Source organism: Staurois parvus, unplaced genomic scaffold (assembly GCF_062004578.1).
Source record: "Staurois parvus isolate SC_StPar_1 unplaced genomic scaffold, SC_StPar_1.0 ptg000392l, whole genome shotgun sequence".
In the NCBI taxonomy this organism is placed as follows: Eukaryota; Metazoa; Chordata; class Amphibia; order Anura; family Ranidae; genus Staurois; species Staurois parvus.
Genome location: NW_028318188.1, coordinates 6,131,787 through 6,151,000, shown reverse-complemented (window position 1 = coordinate 6,151,000; position 19,214 = coordinate 6,131,787). Strand labels below are relative to the sequence as shown.

The 19,214-nt window shown below is 40.8% G+C and overlaps 1 protein-coding gene across 1 annotated transcript; it reads right to left on the bottom strand.

Annotated features, from left to right (window-relative positions):
- Nucleotides 1-3,559: 3,559 nt before the first annotated feature.
- FOXD1 (forkhead box D1) lies at nt 3,560-8,082 on the bottom strand. Its single transcript, XM_089686181.1, has one exon. The coding sequence runs from the start codon at nt 7,819-7,821 to the stop codon at nt 6,820-6,822; it is 1,002 nt and encodes a 333-aa protein (XP_089542307.1). The 5' UTR covers nt 7,822-8,082; the 3' UTR covers nt 3,560-6,819.
- Between the last annotated feature and the right edge of the window lie 11,132 nt (nt 8,083-19,214).

Sequence of the window (19,214 nt, the reverse complement as noted above, 5' to 3'; positions counted from 1 at the left end):
AAGCTGTGCTTTCAACATTTCATGTGATAATATACAGACATAAGTTGTAGCCAGAAAGTGAAACAAAAAGTCATTAGTTCCAGAAAGTATCCAATTTGTTCTGACATACAGGTAGAAGTGACAAATAGTAATAACACAGAGGTTTTAGGAGAAACCACTGATTGTAATGGAAGTAAAAAAAACATAGTACTAGAGTAGTAAAAAGGACTCATAGCAGTAGAAATAATTGATGTAATATTATCGCTTGACAATTGTTGTAAAAATTATAGAAATATCAAAAGAAGCCTCACTATAGTGCTATACAATAAGAGGCGTGGGGGGTATTTACTAAAACTGGCTCGTGCAAAATCTGGTGCAGCTCTGCATAAAAACAACCAGCTCCCAGGTTTTATTGTCGAAGCTTAATTGAACATGTTAGGCTGGCCATACATTATACAAATTTTCCTGAGATGTTTTGCTTTAGATTTACAAAAAAAAACATGTAATATGGAGGTCAAACCTAAACAACACTTTCAATTGTATCTAATTAGGCAGGCTCTTGCACTACATAGTGGAAGGTAAATCTAAAGGAAATTGGGCAGAAATCTGTAAGAAAATGTTATAGTGTATGGCCAGCCTTAGAAGCTGATTGGCTGCCATGCACAGCTGCACCAGATTGAGTGCTCCTGTTTTGGTCAATCTCCCCCATAGCATTAAAAACAACAGATAGTAAAAACACTACAATGTTACAAAATTATTAGTGGCAATATAAAGGGAAGCCACAATTGCACAATACTGCTAGTAGTGATAACAACAAAAGGAAGCATAGCAGTAAAAGTAAAGACAGATTAGAATATTAACAGTTCTCTAATAATAGTAATATAAAGAGAAGCCACAATGGTATTATTAATATTGATAGTCGTGACAGCTACAGGAAGTAAAAACATCAGATAATAAATTAAACACTCCAAAAAACAATAGCAATGTAAATAGAAGCTACAACAGTGTTGTGGGATCGCGATAAAATTAAAAAAAAAATCGAATATCAATAGTAACGTTTTACCATACTAGTGGTAACGATAATATAAGGAGATAGCAGTAATATAAAGAGAAGCCTAAATAATATTATAAATAATAAAGTATTACTGCCATTGGTGATAACAGTACCAAATAAGTAAAAATATACAAGTAGTAACAAATGAGTGACAGAATTCTTAATCGTAATACAAACATTTTAGAAAAATGATGGAACAAACATTTTAGGAAAAACAAATAGAGTAAAAATAAAGTAATAAAAACAGGATTGTCATGTAAATAACTTTTTTTTTTAGTAATTTCAGTTTTGCAAATATAAAGTGTCTTGTGATGCTGTACACTTATTAGGCAACTTTGTAAAGAAAGTTATCTCCTAGATTGTAAGCTCCAAGGAGCAGGGCCCTCCTAACCCTCTTGTATTGAACTGTATTGTAACAACTCCCGTTATATTGTAAAGCGCTGAGCAAACTGTTGGCCCTATATAAATCCTCTATAATAATTATTGTTTTTAGGTTTTGTCTGCACCTGTGACTTGAAGTGTTATTAATATAAATATTAGTAACAGAAATATTAGTGTAATACAATTAATACTAATAGTGATGGGGGGGGGGGGGGGTCTCCTAGGCTGGCTCCTTGGCACTTTTCATTTGCACTCAACACCTGCTCCGTACTCATTAGAGCTGATCAGTGCTGTCTGCATATCTGCCTAAGCAGCGCTCTTCTATTACATATTTATTACACTTTCAGCACCGGACTGATTCGATTCCCTGATGCTTTGCATGCACTTGACCAAGATGTTTGTGCCGTGAATAATTCATCCCATTTTACATGCTATGGTGACCCATACTAAACTGTTTGCACACACAGGCCTGTACACGAACATGCCTACTGCCTGCACTGACACATGTGCTCTCTGAAATCAAACTAGAGGAAACTGCAAAGCATATACATTCACCTTCTCTAGTTAGACTTAATTACTCTGACTTTTCATCCAGCTATTGCAGGGACCTTTCCTATTCAGATCACCTAATGAAATAAATGTGAGCAGAGCAATGTGCAGGGGGCTGATCCTGCTCTGCCAGTCCATTAGGAGCTGAGGAACAAGGGAAGTGGATTAATCCATCTCCTTGCCGGGTGAAATGACTGGCCCCGAGGTGAAGAAGTGACCTCCAGAGGCTACACTTGTCCTGATTCTGCTGCCTGAGCATTAGACAACATCACGAAGATCTCACAGAGAGGCTCACGAGTGGGATCGCCTGCACCAGACAGTCCTGGCAGACATCACTCCATGTGCTCCTCTACCACCTGGACCCTCACTGTATATACCGAGGGCATGAGAAAAGCCATAGGTGGGTGGGACACTCCAAGCACACTTGTTGGACAACTATTGTTTTGAAAGCCATGAAAAATATATAACCTTGGACCTTTACATTAAAAAACACATATATATTTATTATATATTATATTCTGTTTTGTATTCTTAAATATATACTTGGGCCTTTAAATGAAAAAAATATATATATAATTTTTTTTTTAGATATGACTCCTATAGAAACTATGCAAATTTAAACTGAAAAAGATACAAATACACGCACACAGAAACAGTGATATTGCTGTTCCCCATCTGTTTTTTTCCCAAAAGTAGGACATACATATTTATATCTATCATGCACACTTACATATAAAACACGTACATACATATATAGATGAATATACGATAGATAGAGATATAATTTTTTTTTTAATTTAGACATCATGTCTCCGATAGACAGAAACTATGTAAATTTAAACTGAAAATGATAGTTACATCGATATACATAGTAACAGTGATATTCCTGTTCCCATGTGTTTTTTTCTCAAAAGTGTGAATAATATATATATATATATACATACATACATACATACACACATATATACACACACACATACATACACATATATACATACATACACACACGTAAATACACATATATATATATATATATATATATATATATATATATACATACACACACACACACACACAATTTAACTTTCTTCATTTTTTTCCCCCTTAATTTTTCCCCGCAATAATTAAATGTATGCCAATTTCCAGCAATGTAGACTCTGCTGAGATCAGAGAAGCCTTGTAGCAGAATAGAAATAGAGAAGTGGATGTGAAGGGCTGAGGGGAAGGTCTCTGATGTACTAAACATACAAAGCATTGCTGTCATTTCCATTCTTATTCTTTGTCACACTTGCACATCTCCCATTTTGCTGCATTATTTGCTCCTGGCCAGACCCGTCCTCGACATTTTTTTTTTTTTGCTTCTTTCATTCAGCCAACGTCAATCTCAATGCCATCATGGCGATGCGGAGATCATGAATTCTACTTTTCCCTGAAATCTGCAATTCATCATAATCTCCAAATGCCGCTTAATTGTGGGCAGAATTTTAAAATTTAGTCCTGTTACATATAAAACTAGAAATATAGAATCACTCTTCAGACTCTTCTAGGTATAGTCACGTAATACAAAGCAATAAAAAACTACTTTCAATGTGTACATGTTTTATAATTAAACATTTTATTTAAAAATGTGAAAAACTTACATTAGTTTGGTACAATAATACTTGGCAGTAAGTTTTTTTTTTTTCTTACATTACTTGTAAATAAGAACACTTAAGTACAAAAAAAACCTCCCAGCAGTCAATTATAATACAAAACACAGGTTAAAAAACTGCAAACTCTTCATCTGTCTCTGTGTAAACATGTAGATCATTCATGACAAAAAGCACTTGTTAATGGTGCACTAATGAAAGATATTGCTGAGATTCCTAGAGGAAGCCTACAGGTGACTCGCCAGCCCTGAGAAGCCCACAAATGGCTGTATAGAGGAGAGTCCATTGTAAGGACCATGCTACTGGTGGAGCTGATGGCAGGATAACCTTGGCCTGGTTTAAATAACAATACAGTACATGACAAATCGGTAGGATGGCTGATGCAGCCTTTCTTGGTTTAGCAAGGACATTAGACTGGAGCTACACAGGCAACTTCTGATCGCACCACTAACATCGCAAAAGAGCAATTGCCTGCTATATAGAACACAGGAGGGTTGCTTTACTACAGGCTGTACACATAGAAAAATGATATGAAATAAACTGGAGCTTTGTTTAATTTAAATACCCAAAGATGCAAGGGAAGTAAAAAAAAAAATAGGATTTTGCTTGAATGTGAATACGGATAATTGATATAAAGTGGAAACTCACAATAATAATTTGCTCTTAAATATACAATTGAAAGCATTTATTATCTCTGCTGGACAAGTGCCACAAATATGGCTTTTGGGCTAACCAGAAATCTTGTTGGCTGATAACTTCCAGCACTCTCTGCCCCTGATATCAATTATTGTTCCCTCTTATCTCCATGGACTACAGAACACCTCCCCTTGTTATGTAGCAGAAGAGGTGATGTTCTGTAGTCTTAACACACTCCCGATCACCCTAGGACATGAAGTATGTTAATGACAGAACTACCCGGTTAAAATAAAGAAATATGTGAAAACACTAATGCAGCCACCACATCCAATGGTAAGGTGCAATAATAATTGTTTTGTTTTTGGGATTAAACACCGGGGGTTATTTACTAAAACTGAAGCCTACAAAATCTGGTGCAGCTCTGCACAGTAACCAATCAGCTTCTAGGTTTTATTTCCAAAGCACAAGCTGAAGTTAGAAGCTGATTGGCTACCACGAACAGATTCTGAGTACACCAGTTTTAGTAACTCTCCCCCTTGGATTCACGGTATTCACTAACATTCACTTTTCTAGGATGACAGCCTCTATTTATTAGAAAAAAAATGAATCTCAATGGGGGTAATAGCAAGAGGGCCATTTTCATTCACCTGATCATTGCAGACACTGGGGTTAATTCACTAAAGGCAAATAGGTCGTTCACTTTGCCAGGGAATTTTCCTTTACCTTTGTGAATGAGGCAACTTCCATCATCCAATCAAAAATAGTTTTTTGGTTTTTTTTTTATTTCCCTTGCATGTATTTGGGTATTCTCTGCAAAGTGAATTTTCACCACATCACCTAAGCAAAATTGTCCCTGCAAAGTGAATTTTTGCTTAAGGAATGCGGTGAAAATCCACTTTGCAGAGAATACCCAATCACATGCAAGGGAAATAAAAGAAACTATTTTTGATTGGCTGATGGAATTTGCCTCATTCACAAAGCTAAAGGAAAATTCCTTTAGTGAGCCAACCCCAGCAGCTCAGTGCTCCAAACCATCGCAGATAGTTGTAGTATTTTTTCCCCCCCATCTTTTGAATGAGCACAAGCAATTAATTGGGCATAATCGCCTCCACATGATCATAAGACATTTTAATTACAGGAACATTTTTTTTTAACTTCACCAAGGAGACTGAGGGTCTGAACAAAACTTGGAATTAAAAAGAAATCTCACTACTGTGCAATCTGGATGTACAATCTCAATGAAATTGACTAAAACTATGTAATGTGAGGACAAATTGTACAGACTATTCGTTTTCTATTTAATCGCAAAGGCCCTTACATTATATAGCTGTTGGTAGATCTAAAGGAGATTGTACAATCCAGTTGTATATTGTATGGTCAGCAATTTTAAGGCTTTATTCGTATGTCAGTAAAAAAATGCATTTACAAGTGTTTTGTATAGAAATGCATTTACAATCATTTTTTTTATTTAATGATTTTAACTTAGCTGCCTTGTTTTCAATGGAGACATTCACACAGGTGCATAAACATGCTCTGCGTTCAGATCTGTGTCACAAGAATCCATGTCTGAGGACATACACATGGGGGGCATCTACTAAAGCGGGAGAGTGCAAAATCTGGTGCAACTCTGCATACAGAAACCAATCAGCTTCTAATTTTTATTGTCAAAGCTTGATTAAAACACACTGGAGTTAGGCTGGCCATACAGTTTTTTGTCCAATTTCCTTTGGATTTACCTTCAACTACGTAGTGCAAGGGCCTGCCTAATTGGATACAATTCAAAGTGTTTAGGTTTGACCTCCTGTTATATGGTTTTTGGTAAATCTAAAGCAAAATTCTCAAGAAAATTGTATAATGTATGGCCAGCCTTAGGCTGGCCATACACTATACAATTATCTTTAGATTTACCTTCAACTATGTAGTGCAAGGGCCTGCCTAATTGGATACAATTGAAAGTGTTGTTCAGGTTTGTCCTATTATATGGTTTTTGGTCAATTTAAAGTAAAATTCTCAAGAAAATTGTATAGTTTAGGCTGGCTATACACTATACAATTTTCTGTCCAATTTCCTTTATATTTCCCTTCTACTATGTAGTGCAATGACCTGCCTAATTGGATACAATTGAACGTGTTTAGGTTTGACCTTGCATTATATGGTTTTTGGTCAATTTAAAAGCAAAGTTCTCAAGACAAAAATTGTATAGTGTATGGCCAGCCTTAGAAGCTGATTGGCGACCATGCACAGCTGCACCAGTTTTAGTAAATCTGGCCCATATGTCAGATACAGGTATCAGAAAAAAAAGCACAATTTTTTGCAAGCATTTACGGATCATGGCGCAGGAACTTTTGTTGCAGAAAAATAAAACATTCTTAAGATCAGTAAAATGTGTACCCATGTGAATGTAAAAGATTGTACAATCCAGTTGCATAGTGTATGGTCAGCAATTTTTTTTTTTTTTGCTTTTTAGTCGCTCAATCAAAAAGTCGCCCATGTAGCTCTGGCCTAAAAAGGCAAAGAGAATGCATAACCCATAGAAAGCCTCCTACCTTCTCGGTAAAAGCCTGACTTTGATTAAGAGTTTGAGATCCTAGTGGCATAGGGTTCCCCATTGGTGAGCACAGTTCCGGGCTGCAGGGCCCCACCTAAAGCAGCAGGGGAGCCGGAGAAAGTCACCAGGGCCCTGGAGAGGACAGGAGGGGCCCCAGGGGCTTTGGAAGAGGTGCACTGTCCAGGGCTGAGCTCCCCACCTATGATGCTGTCGATGGAGAAGGTGGATCTGGCGCTGCTCTTGGCAGTGTGGAGGGGCCCCTGGAGGGCCGGGTTGAGGTGCTGGGGGTAGAAGGTACAGGTCCTGGGCAGGTCGGCTGTTAGCAGGGCGGGGGCTGCCATGGTGGGGGCACTGGCTGGCTGTCTGTGCTGGGATTGGAAGGCGATGAGGGCTGAATGAGGGTGGAAGGGCTGGAGCTGGATTCCATAGCCGCAGTTGTAGGGTCCATAGCCGTAGGCGGCTGCAGGGAGGAAATGTCCGGGCTCCCTGAGTGTGAGCACCTCCGGGCTTTGCTGCCTCTTGAAGCGTTTCCTCCGGCGCAGGAAGCTGCCGTTGTCGAACATGTCGGCCGACTCGGGGTCCAGTGTCCAGTAGTTGCCCTTGCCCGGGTTGCCGGGCTCCCGGGGGATCTTGACGAAGCAGTCGTTGAGAGAGAGGTTGTGTCGGATGGAGTTCTGCCAGGCGGGGAACTTCTCGCGGTAGTAGGGGAAGCGCTGACTGATGAAGTCGCAGATCTCGCTGAGGGTCAGCCTCTTCTTGGGGCTCTGCAGGATGGCCATGGTGATTAAGGCGATGTAGGAGTAGGGGGGCTTCACCAGGGTGTTCTTACTGGCCGCCTTGTACGAGTCTTTGGTGGAGGAGCACTGGGGGGACCTGGCCATCAGCATGTCCTCTGCCACCACCACCTCCTCGTCGTCCTCCTCCGGGTACCCCCGGGGATCCTCATCCTCCCCCTCTCCGACCACATCGATGTCGGTCTCATCAGCCAAGGCAGAGGCATCGGACATCTCAGAGCTCAGAGTCATGGCTTGTAGAGCCGATCATAAGGCTGATGGGGCTGGGAGGAGAAGGCGCTCTCCTCTGCTCTGCCCTTCTGGCACAACTCTGACCTCGGACAGACCCCCACACCTGCATTCAGACATCGGGGGCGATCATTGGGAGATCACAGGGAGAGGAGCGATCACTGAAAGATCACAGGGAGAGGAGCGATCATTGAGAGCGGACGGTATTGGGAGCAGGCTGAGCCAAGCTCTGAGGATAGGCTGCCGCTCAGTCCAGAAGAGGGCGGCTCTCTGCGCTCCTTATAGCAAACAGGGCGAATCACATGGCTGGAGACGTCACTCCGGGCTAATAGTCATCGGGGCCAGCTGCCTCCAATATCCACCGGCACAGGACCGCATTGTACTCACTATAAGCACCATTCAGTGGGGGCTATTCACTAAAACTGGACAGTGCTAATTCAGGTGCAGCTCTGCATGGACACCTATCAGTTTCCAGGTTTTATTGTCAAAGCTTAATTGAACAAGCTGAAGTCAGAAGCTGATTGGCTACTATGCACAGCTGCACCAGATTCTAGATGCACCAGTTTTAGTAAATCTCCCATACTGCCTCCTGCATTGTATTATGGGCACCATTCACCCCTCCTGCATTGTACTTTGGGCACCATTCACCCCTTTGCATTGTACTTTGGGCACCATTCACCCCTCCTGCATTGTACTTTGGGCACCATTCACCCCTTTGCATTGTACTTTGGGCACCATTCACCGCCTCCTGCATTGTACTATGGGCACCTTTCACCGCCTCCTGCATGTACTATGGGCACCTTTCACCGCCTCCTGCATTGTATTATGGGCACCATTCACCAACTCCTGTATTGTACTATGGGCACCTTTCACTGCCTCCTGCATTGTACTATGGGCATCACTCACTGCCTCCTTCTTTGTATTAGGAGCACCATTCACCAGGTCCTGTATTGTCCTCAGTGTCTGCACATAATAAACCAGGACTCATAACAGCACTGCTCACTCATTTGTCCAAAGGGCTCACTATTCATGGGGTACACTCAGTCCTCACTATTCATGGAGTACACTCAGTCCTCACTATCCATGGGGTACACTCAGTCCTCACTATTCATGGAGTACACTCAGTCCTCACTATTCATGGGGTACACTCAGTCCTCACTATTCATGGGGTACACTCAGTCCTCACTATTCATGGGGCACACTCATTCCTCACTATTCATGGGGCACACTCATTCCTCACTATTCATGGGGCACACTCACTGCTTATTATCCATGGGGCACACTCATTCCTCACTAATCTATACCTGGAGCACACCCATTGCCCTTTAACCTATCCATGAGGCAGACATACTGCTCACTAACCTATAAATTGGGTACATTTATTGCTCACTATCAATGGGGCACAGCCACTGCTCATTTCTCTATCCATGGGGCACACTCACTGCTCACTATCCATGGGCACACTCACCACTCATCATTCCTGGGGCACTATTACTTTTCATTTATTGGGCACAATCACTGCAGGTCATTCACAGGGCACACTCACCACTCATCATTCCTGGGGCACACCCAGGGGTGGACTGACCATTTGGAAACTCAGGCACTGCCCAAGGGCCTGGGGTCAGTAGGGGGCCCCATGAGATGCCCCTGGTACCTTTTTCATAGGCTTTTTTGAGTTTGGGGAAGGACACAGGGGCCCCATTATCCCCTATTGCCCGGGGCCCCATGAGTTGTCAGTCCGCCCCTGGGCACACCTAGCATTCACCATTAAGGGGCACACATATAGCACATCATTCATGGGGCACACTCATCACTCCTAGGGCACACCTACTGCCCATCATTTCTGGAGCACACTGACTGTTCACCATTCATGAGGCTCATTCAATGCACATCATTCACAGGGCACACTCACCACTTATCATTCCTGGGGCACATATATAACTAATTTTTCCTGGGCTACACTTCACATTCAAGGGGCACACTCACTATTCCTGGGCCAGACTCTTTGCGCCTCATTCAAGGGGCACACTCTCAGCTCACCAGTTTATCCACTGGGTACAGATACTGCTCACCATCCATGGGGTATGCTTACCTTTTTCGGTGTGCACTCACAGCTCACCATTCTAGAAGCACAGTCATCACTTGCATTTGTTGGAGCACACTTACCGCTCACCATCCATGGGGTACAATTCTTACTCAAAATCACTGTTCACAATTCCCAGGTCATGCTGAACACTCATTCATGGAGCATACTCACTGTACATCATCAATCACTGCTCACAATCCATGGGCCACACAATGCACTCACCATCTATGGGCCATACTCACACCTCACTATTCCTGAGGCACATTCATTGCACATATTCTTGGAGCATGTCGTTTATGGGGCACATTTAGTGTTCCCCATCCCTTGCGGGTAAATTCACTATTTTTTGTTCATGGGACAAGCACACTGCACGTATTATATTCATAGAAGGCACTTGCAGTTTACCATTAATTGTGCACACTTACAGCAGCTCATCATTCATTGGGCACACGTCCTGCTAAAGCACATACACCATTTATCAACAATGGAGCAGATTCACAGCTGTCCACTCATGGGGCACACTCACTACTGGTGTTCATGGGGCACACTCACTACTGGTGTTCATGGGGCACACTCACTACTGGTGTTCATGGGGCACACTCACTACTGGTGTTAATGGGGCACACACACTATTGGTGTTCATGGGGCACACTCACTACTGGTGTTCATGGGGCACACTCACTACTGGTGTTCATGGGGCACACTCACTACTGGTGTTCATGGGGCACACTCACTACTGGTGTTAATGGGGCACACACACTATTGGTGTTCATGGGGCACACTCACTGCTGGTGTTCATGGGGCACACTCACTGCTGGTGTTCATGGGGCACACTCACTGGTGGTGTTCATGGGGCACACTCACTGGTGGTGTTCATGGGGCACACTACTGGTGCTCATGGGGCACACTCACTGCTGGTATTCATGGGGCACACTCACTGCTGGTGTTCATGGGGCACAATACTTTTGTTCATGGGGCACACTCACTACTGGTATTCATGGGGCACACTCACTGCTGGTATTCATGGGGCACACTCACTGCTGGTATTCATGAGGCAAACTCACAGCTGGTATTCATGGGGCACACTCACTGCTGGTATTCATGAGGCACACTCATTACTGGTATTCATGGAGTACACTCACATCTGGTATTCATGGGGTACACTCACTGCTTGTATTCGTGGGGCACACTCACAGCTAGTATTCATGGGGCACACTGACTGCTGGTATTTATTGGGCACACTGACTGCTGGTATTTATGGGGCACACTCACTGCTGGTATTCATGAGGCAAACTCACAGCTGGTAATCATGGGGCACACTCACTATTAGTATTCATGGGGCACACTCACTGCTGGTATTCATGGGGCACACTCAATACTGGTATTCATGGGGCACACTCACTGCTGGTATTCATGGTGGTATTCATGGGGCACACTCACATCTGGTATTCATGGGGTACACTCACTGCTGGTATTCATGGGGCACACTCACATCTGGTATTCATGGGGTACACTCACTGCTGGTATTCTTGGGGCACACTCACAGCTGGTATTCATGGGGCACACCGACTGCTGGTATTTATTGGGCACACCGACTGCTGGTATTCATGAGGCAAACTCACAGCTGGTATTCATGGGGCACACTCTCAGCTGTCCATTCACGGGGCACACTCAATACTGGTATTCATGGGGCACACTCGCTGCTGGTATTCATAAAGCACACTTACTGCCCATCAATCATGGACATACTCAATGCCTATTGTTCCTGTAACATAATAATTGCACGTTATCGAGCAGTGCACACACATTTTCCTTCGGACACAAAAACTAAACATTTGTCACGGGTGTGCACACATAAACGGAGACGCTGCTGTCAGTGCTGGATATGTCTTTAATTCCTGCTGTTAGTAAAGAATATATACAGTATGTTCACGTTGTAAGTAAATTCTATGTATACATATACAGTGCAAAAAAATATTTATTTTTACCCTCAAACCTGCATACTGGACATAAAACTGTTACACTAAATTTACCATAACCCCCCAACACGCAAAAAGTGTTTGCAATATATATATATATATATATATATATATATATATATATAAAATACTGGTGCATGGTGCGTAAACACCATATACACACACACATACATATACAAAATAGTATAAATATATATATATATATATACAAAATATGTAAAATATTATGTTATTAATTGTATAATAAATAATATGTTAAATAATGGTAAATGATCTATATATAATGTATATATAATGTTATATATAATGTATTTATATTTCTATGTTTATATATAATGTTAAATAATTTATATAAAGTATTTTTATGATGATGATGATTATTGTTGATGTTGTAATAATTATTATTACATTTCAAGTCAAACTGCCCAGTGTAGTAGTTGAACACATTTCCGCAGTCCCGGGTGTGTGCCCTGACAGTAGTTACACATTGACTATCCTGGACGGCCGGGTCCTCGCTATCTCTCCACATTCCACAGACTGTAATAAACCATCACTACTCCGAGTCATATATATTGTCCCCATACACAGGCTTCTATAGGGCTGCTGTGTCTTTCCATGTACATGCGCCTATCCATAGATCTATACAGCTGTTCTCTACATACTTCTCTCTTCTTCATTAGATGAACGCGTAAAAAAAGTCATAAAAAAATCCCTGTAGAGTTGTACTGAGCAGTACTTTCCACCATACAGAAAAATACAACTGCTTATGTTCAGTACGGAAAACTGTATCATGTAACAGTTTGTTTAGGTAACACATATTTAATTTCAGTTAACTGAAAAACAAGTGCGACCTGGACATGTAAGAACAAAGTATTTGTATTATTATAGTCATATAAAATGTCATTATTTTTTTTATTAAAAAATAAAATAAAAAGTATATTATTAACATTATTATTATTATTATTATTATTATTATTATTAATAATAATAATAATAATATCAATAATAATAATACTTTTACAATATTTATATATAACAAAGTACATACTGTACAATTATTATTATCGTTGTTGTTGTTATTACTATTATTATTATTATTATTATTAATAATAATAATAATAATAATAATTTTAAAAGATTTTATATATAACAGAGTAATACAAAACATTTTTTATAATTAACAATTTGTAGCAATTGGACGTAATTTCCTATTTTACTATTTGTACTTGTGATCCTTCTGTTTTCCTAATTTCTAGGTAAATCTTACTTTATTCTGAATTATTTATTTTTATACTTCAGTTGAGGATTATTACTCGCATTTCTTGTAAGCCTATACCCTATACTCCACCTTGTGAAAATGTTTTTTTTTTTGTTGTAACAATGGGTGAAACTAAACCATAGGCAGTGAATTTAGTGATGATCTTCTATACACTGAATTAATGGAGCAGAGATTTATAGATGTGTGAATGAAAGCTCTTCTTGTAGACTAGACATCAGGAGGAAGCAAGAAAGTCGCAAAGTTCATTGCAAAAAAAAAAAGAACATTTTCCTAGAGAACAAGTTTTTAATCCCTTAACATTTTCCTAGTGGTCGATGTGTACTGTTAATGATATATGCACCTAATAAATATATGCAGAAAGAGGTAAACTTTAATCAAGAAGAAAATACCATCCTGGTTAAAGTTAGGATCATTCTAAATTCCTTCTTCTACCACTACCAGTGATTGGACAATTATAGTTCTTAGACTAGACAGGAGCGCCACCTACAGGTGCTAATGCAAACTATTCAGAATTTGATTACAAAAATTGACGTTTCCAGTATGTAAACTCCCATCACTTTAAACTCATACTGTATAAGCTTTAACAAGTTCTTGTACTTTTATGGTAAACACAGGCTTTTTAACTCGTTTGTTTTTTTTCAGGTTTAATCTGTGCCAAGGAGAAATTGTAAAACAAGGTAAATGCATGGCATTTCCTCTGATTTTAAATTTGCAACTTTCATATAAACAATACCTTTTGATCCTGCCATGAAGGTTCTTGTTCAGGCATTTCCAATTGCAGTGCTGGCAAACAAGGAAAAGAGGGCGCACCAGCATTGCACATTAACTTTGTGACAGCTTTATTGTATTGATAAAATAGATGTATACTCACAAACAACATCAGCGATAAGACACATCACAGTTCACAATGTACTTAAAGTGACCTGGTCACCAAAGCAAGTTCCAGACACAAGACCAGGTTGCTTTAAGTACATTGTGGACTGTGATGTGCCTTATTGTTGATGTTGTTTGTGAATTTACATCTAGTTTATCAATACAATAAAGCTTTTACAAAGGTAATGCACAGGGCTGGTGTGCCCTCTTTTCCTTGTTTTCCAGTATTTCTTCTGGGCTTCCCCAACCCTTAGGGGGCAGCAAAGTCTCTGCCACAAGGTCTAGGAGTGTGTCTATGGCAGTGGTGGGCAACCTTTTTTTTCAACTGAGCCAAATCTCGCCAAAACCATGATTGAAATTTATTTTGAGAGCCACATTTTTAAAACTGAAAATACATCTCCCATATAGTAATTCATCCCCCATAGTAATTCATCCCCCATATAGTAATTCATCCCCCATAGTGTAATTCATCCCCCATAGTAATTCATCCCCCATATAGTAATTCATCCCCCATCGTAATTCATCCCCCATAGTAATTCATCCCCCATAGTAATTCATCCCCCATATAGTAATTCATCCCCCATATAGTAATTCATCCCCCATATAATAATTCATCCCCCATAGTAATTCATCCCCCATATAGTAATTCATCCCCCATAGCAATTCATCCCCCGTATAGTATTTCTTCCCTCGTATAGTATGTCATCCCCCGTATAGTATTTCATCCCCCGTATAGTATTTCATCCCCCATATAGTATTTCATCCCCCCATATAGTATTTCATCCCCCCATATAGTATTTCATCCCCCATATAGTAATTCATCCCCCATATAGTATTTCATCCCCCATATAGTAATTCATCCCTCATATAGTATTTCATCCCTCATATAGTATTTCATCCCTCATATAGTATTTCATCCCCCCATATAGTATTTCATCCCTCATATAGTATTTCATCCCCCCATATAGTAATTCATCCCTCATATAGTATTTCATCCCTCATATAGTAATTCATCCCTCATATAGTAATTCATCCCTCATATAGTATTTCATGCCCCCATATAGTATTTCATCCCTCATATAGTATTTCATCCCCCCATATAGTATTTCATCCCTCATATAGTATTTCATCCCTCATATAGTATTTCATCCCTCATAAAGTATTTCATCCCCCCATATAGTATTTCATCCCCCATATAGTATTTCATCCCCCCATATAGTAATTCATCCCCCATATAGTAATTCATCCCCCATATAGTATTTCATCCCCCCATATAGTATTTCATCCCCCATAGTATTTCATCCCCCCATATAGTATTTCATCCCCCCATATAGTATTTCATCCCCCCATATAGTATTTCATCCCCCATATAGTATTTCATCCCTCATAAAGTATTTCATCCCTCATATAGTATTTCATCCCCCCATATAGTATTTCATCCCCCATAGTAATTCATCCCCCATATAGTAATTCATCCCCCATATAGTAATTCATCCCCCATATAGTATTTCATCCCCCATAGTATTTCATCCCCCCATATAGTATTTCATCCCCCCATATAGTATTTCATCCCCCATATAGTATTTCATCCCTCATAAAGTATTTCATCCCTCATATAGTATTTCATCCCCCCATATAGTATTTCATCCCCCATATAGTATTTCATCCCTCATATAGTATTTCATCCCCCACAGTACTATCCCCCCCTTCTAGTAAGCCAAGTCCCCCGTGTCAATTCACTTACCTTTTGCGTTCCTCTCGCTGTCTTCCCGCGCCGTTCGGGTCTTCAGAGCGGACTGTGAGAGGAGCCTAGCTCCCCTCCCCTCACGTTCGGCACGCTGCCCCGCCTACACACATCCTGACAGCCACATCCGCGGGCCGGATTAAAAGGTCCGCGCGGACTGTTGGGGCTGCCAACCGAGAGGAGGCAGGGGAGCGGCCGACCGAGAGGAGGCAGGGGAGCGGCCGACCGAGAGGAGGGAGGGGAGCGGGCGCCCGGCACACAGAAGAGCCGCATTAGAGTGGGTAAAGAGCCGCATGTGGCTCGCGAGCCGCGGCTTGCCGACCACTGGTCTATGGGATCCTTTGACCATTCTTCCAGAAGTCCATTTGTGAGGTCAGGCACAGATGTCGAATGAGAAGACCTGGCTCGCAATCTCCACTCTAATTCATCCGAAAGATTTTCTGTCGAGTTGAGGTCAGGACTCTGTGCAGGCCAATCAAGTACCTCCACCCCAAACTCGCTCATCCATGTCTTTATGGACTTTTCTTTTTGCATTGGTGCGCAGTCATGTTGGAACAGAAAGGGGCCATATCCAAACTGTTCCCTCAAAGTTGTGAGCATGAAATTGCCCAAAATGTCTTGGTATGCTGTTGTTTTAAGAGTTCACTTTACTGGAACTAAGGGGCCAAGCTCAACCCCTGAAAAAAAACTCCACACCACAATCCCCCCTCCACCAAGCTTTACACTTGGCACAATGCAGTCAGGTAAGTTCTGTTCTCCTGGCAACCATCAAACCCAGACATTTCCATCGGATTGCCAGAGGATCGTGATTGGTCACTCCAGAGAACACGTCTCCACTGCTCTGGAGTCCAGTGGGGGCGTGCTTTACATCCGACGCTTTGCATTTCACTTGGTGATTTAAGGCTTGGATGCAGCTGCTTGGCCATGGAAACTCATGCCACAAAACTCTCTACACACTGTGTGCTAATTGTGCTAATCTGAAGGTCACATGAAGTTTGGAGGTCTTTAGCTATTGACTCTGCAGACAGTTGGCGACTTCTGCGCACTGTGTGCTTCAGCATGTGCTGATCCCGTTCTGTCATTTTATGTGGCCTAACACTTGGTGGCTGAGTTGTTATTGTTCCCAGTTGCTTCCACTTTGTTATAATACAACTAACAGTTGACTGTGGAATATTTAGTAGCAAGGAAATTTCATGGATGGACTTATTGTACAGGTAGCAACCTATCACGGTACCACGCTTGAATTCACTGAGCTCCTGAGAGCAATCCATTCTTTCACAAATGTTTGTAGAAGTAGTCTGCGTGCCTAGGTACCTGATTTTATACACCTGTGGCCATGAAGGTGATTGGAACACCTGAATCCAATGATTTGGAGGGGTGTCCAAATACTTTTGGCAATATAGTGTATATATGGCCTCTCAGTGGGCAGGCTTTAATGCCGACAGGCCGCATACTGTATATGCATCCCAAATGTAAACATTTCTGTGCTGAAAGGTGCGCATCCTGCACACTCCCAGCACAGTTGCTGGTGGGGAAAAAGCTTCCAGGAAAGGAAAGCTCCCAATGCCTACTTATGATCAGGAATTTAACAATCATGTGACCTCTGTGACAGCCAATCATAATGCCCGCCTCCCACTCCCAGCATTTACAATCTCTTAAAGAGTTGAGAGGCAGCAACAGGAAGGGGTTAAAATCCTTGAAAAGAATTGTAGACCATCCAGAGGGGATTATTTATTTCTCAATAAAAGTGTTATCCTTTCAGCTGATCTGCATAATTACAATTATTAAATTTTTTTCTAGACAATAAGGGGTTTGATTATTATTATACAGGATTTATATAGCGCCAACAGTTTGCGCAGCATTTTACAAAATGAAGGTAGACATTACAGTTACAATGCAATTTGGTACAAGAGAAAACAGAGGGCCCTGCTCGTTAGCGTTTATAATGTAGAATTTATATTTTTCTCTACTATACTCTGCTCGAGGCCTGCATTGTATCTGCTGAGGCCTGCATTGTATAGCCTGCTTAATAGAGCAGAGAGCGCATTGACTGAAGAAGCTAGTCATGTGATTTTGACAGGTCAAATGATGAGGTGCTCCTCTTTGCTTTTTAGTTAATTTTTATTCCCTCAGGCAACAGAGTGCCATGCATACCTCTGTGTTTTATAAAAGTATATTTTTTAAGCAGTGGTATGGTATGGCATCTAGTATTGTAAACTCCTAGGCAGGACCTTTGATTTTTAAAGTTTAAAATGGAGTACAGGTTCATCTTAAAGCCTACTTTTTTATTAGGGTAATGCAGACAGTAATAATTTTGAGTGTCTAAAAAATGTATTTTCACTAAACTATTGTGCTGCAACTAGGGTTACAATGCCCTGTGCTGGCAGAATTCTGGAGATCTGGATTACTGTTCAACACAAAGTCCAGCGGTCCAGGTGGTCCAGTGGTCCAACACACCCCCTGCATATTGCGGCAATCAACAGCCCTCATGCTTCCTTAGCAGCACTGATTGGAGCACTGTGCAGGGGGTTCTTTGGACTGCTGGAAGTCAGGGACTGCTGTGCTCTGCGTTGAGTAGTGGGCTGGATCTGCAGCATAGGGGAGCACAATAGTCCAAATATATTACTGTTTATACAGTCTGCCTGCATTCCATAATTTAAAAATAAATATTCCATCTGGTTTTTAAGGAGAAATCTTTTTTTTTTAAATTGACTTCCACATACAAAATACCAGAAAAAATAAAAAAACAATGTACATGTGATACATGCTACTAATCCATGCAATAAAACAATTACAGCATTGAAAACATATTTTTTAATCATGAAAAAAAGGAAAAGCATATAATGCATGGTAATGAATATCATGCATGTGTTAATGAATTGATACCATGGTGTCCATTCTTCTGGGGTAAAGTAGCAAGGATATGGCATACCCCTTGTTGCTCAAAAGGGTTGTTTAAAAATGTTTATGATGGGAAATTCTGCCCAAGACAGAAAAAAAGAACAGAAAATGTAAGCAATTAGTGAGATTTATATTGTGTTTAAATTGTGCTCATACTTGAAAACCCAAATGTTTTTGTATTGTTTTAATAAATCATTTTTAAACTTATTTAGGCTGTCTAAATAATTTTTTTTAGTCCAGAAAAAATAGTCGTATGCTTCAGGTCATTAATTGTAGCTCACTAGGGCTCATATATAAAATGTGTCTTAAACGGGATTTTAGAAACACTTTAAATTGTCAAACGCCTTGCTATGATTTATAACACATTTATATTTTTGCCACATGACACATGAAAAATGAGGTCAACACAACCCCTTCCAATACAAAGGGCACCATTCCAAGAGCAGCCATGGCTGTCAGAGCACAGGTAAGATGTTCATTTATTTTGGAAACTATAAAAACAAAAACGAACTAAAAGCCGGATTTAGGACTACA

Excerpts from the sequence above, each read along its gene's own strand:
- FOXD1 (XM_089686181.1), bottom strand. The coding sequence starts at position 7,821 with ATGACTCTGAGCTCTGAGATGTCCGATGCCTCTGCCTTGGCTGATGAG.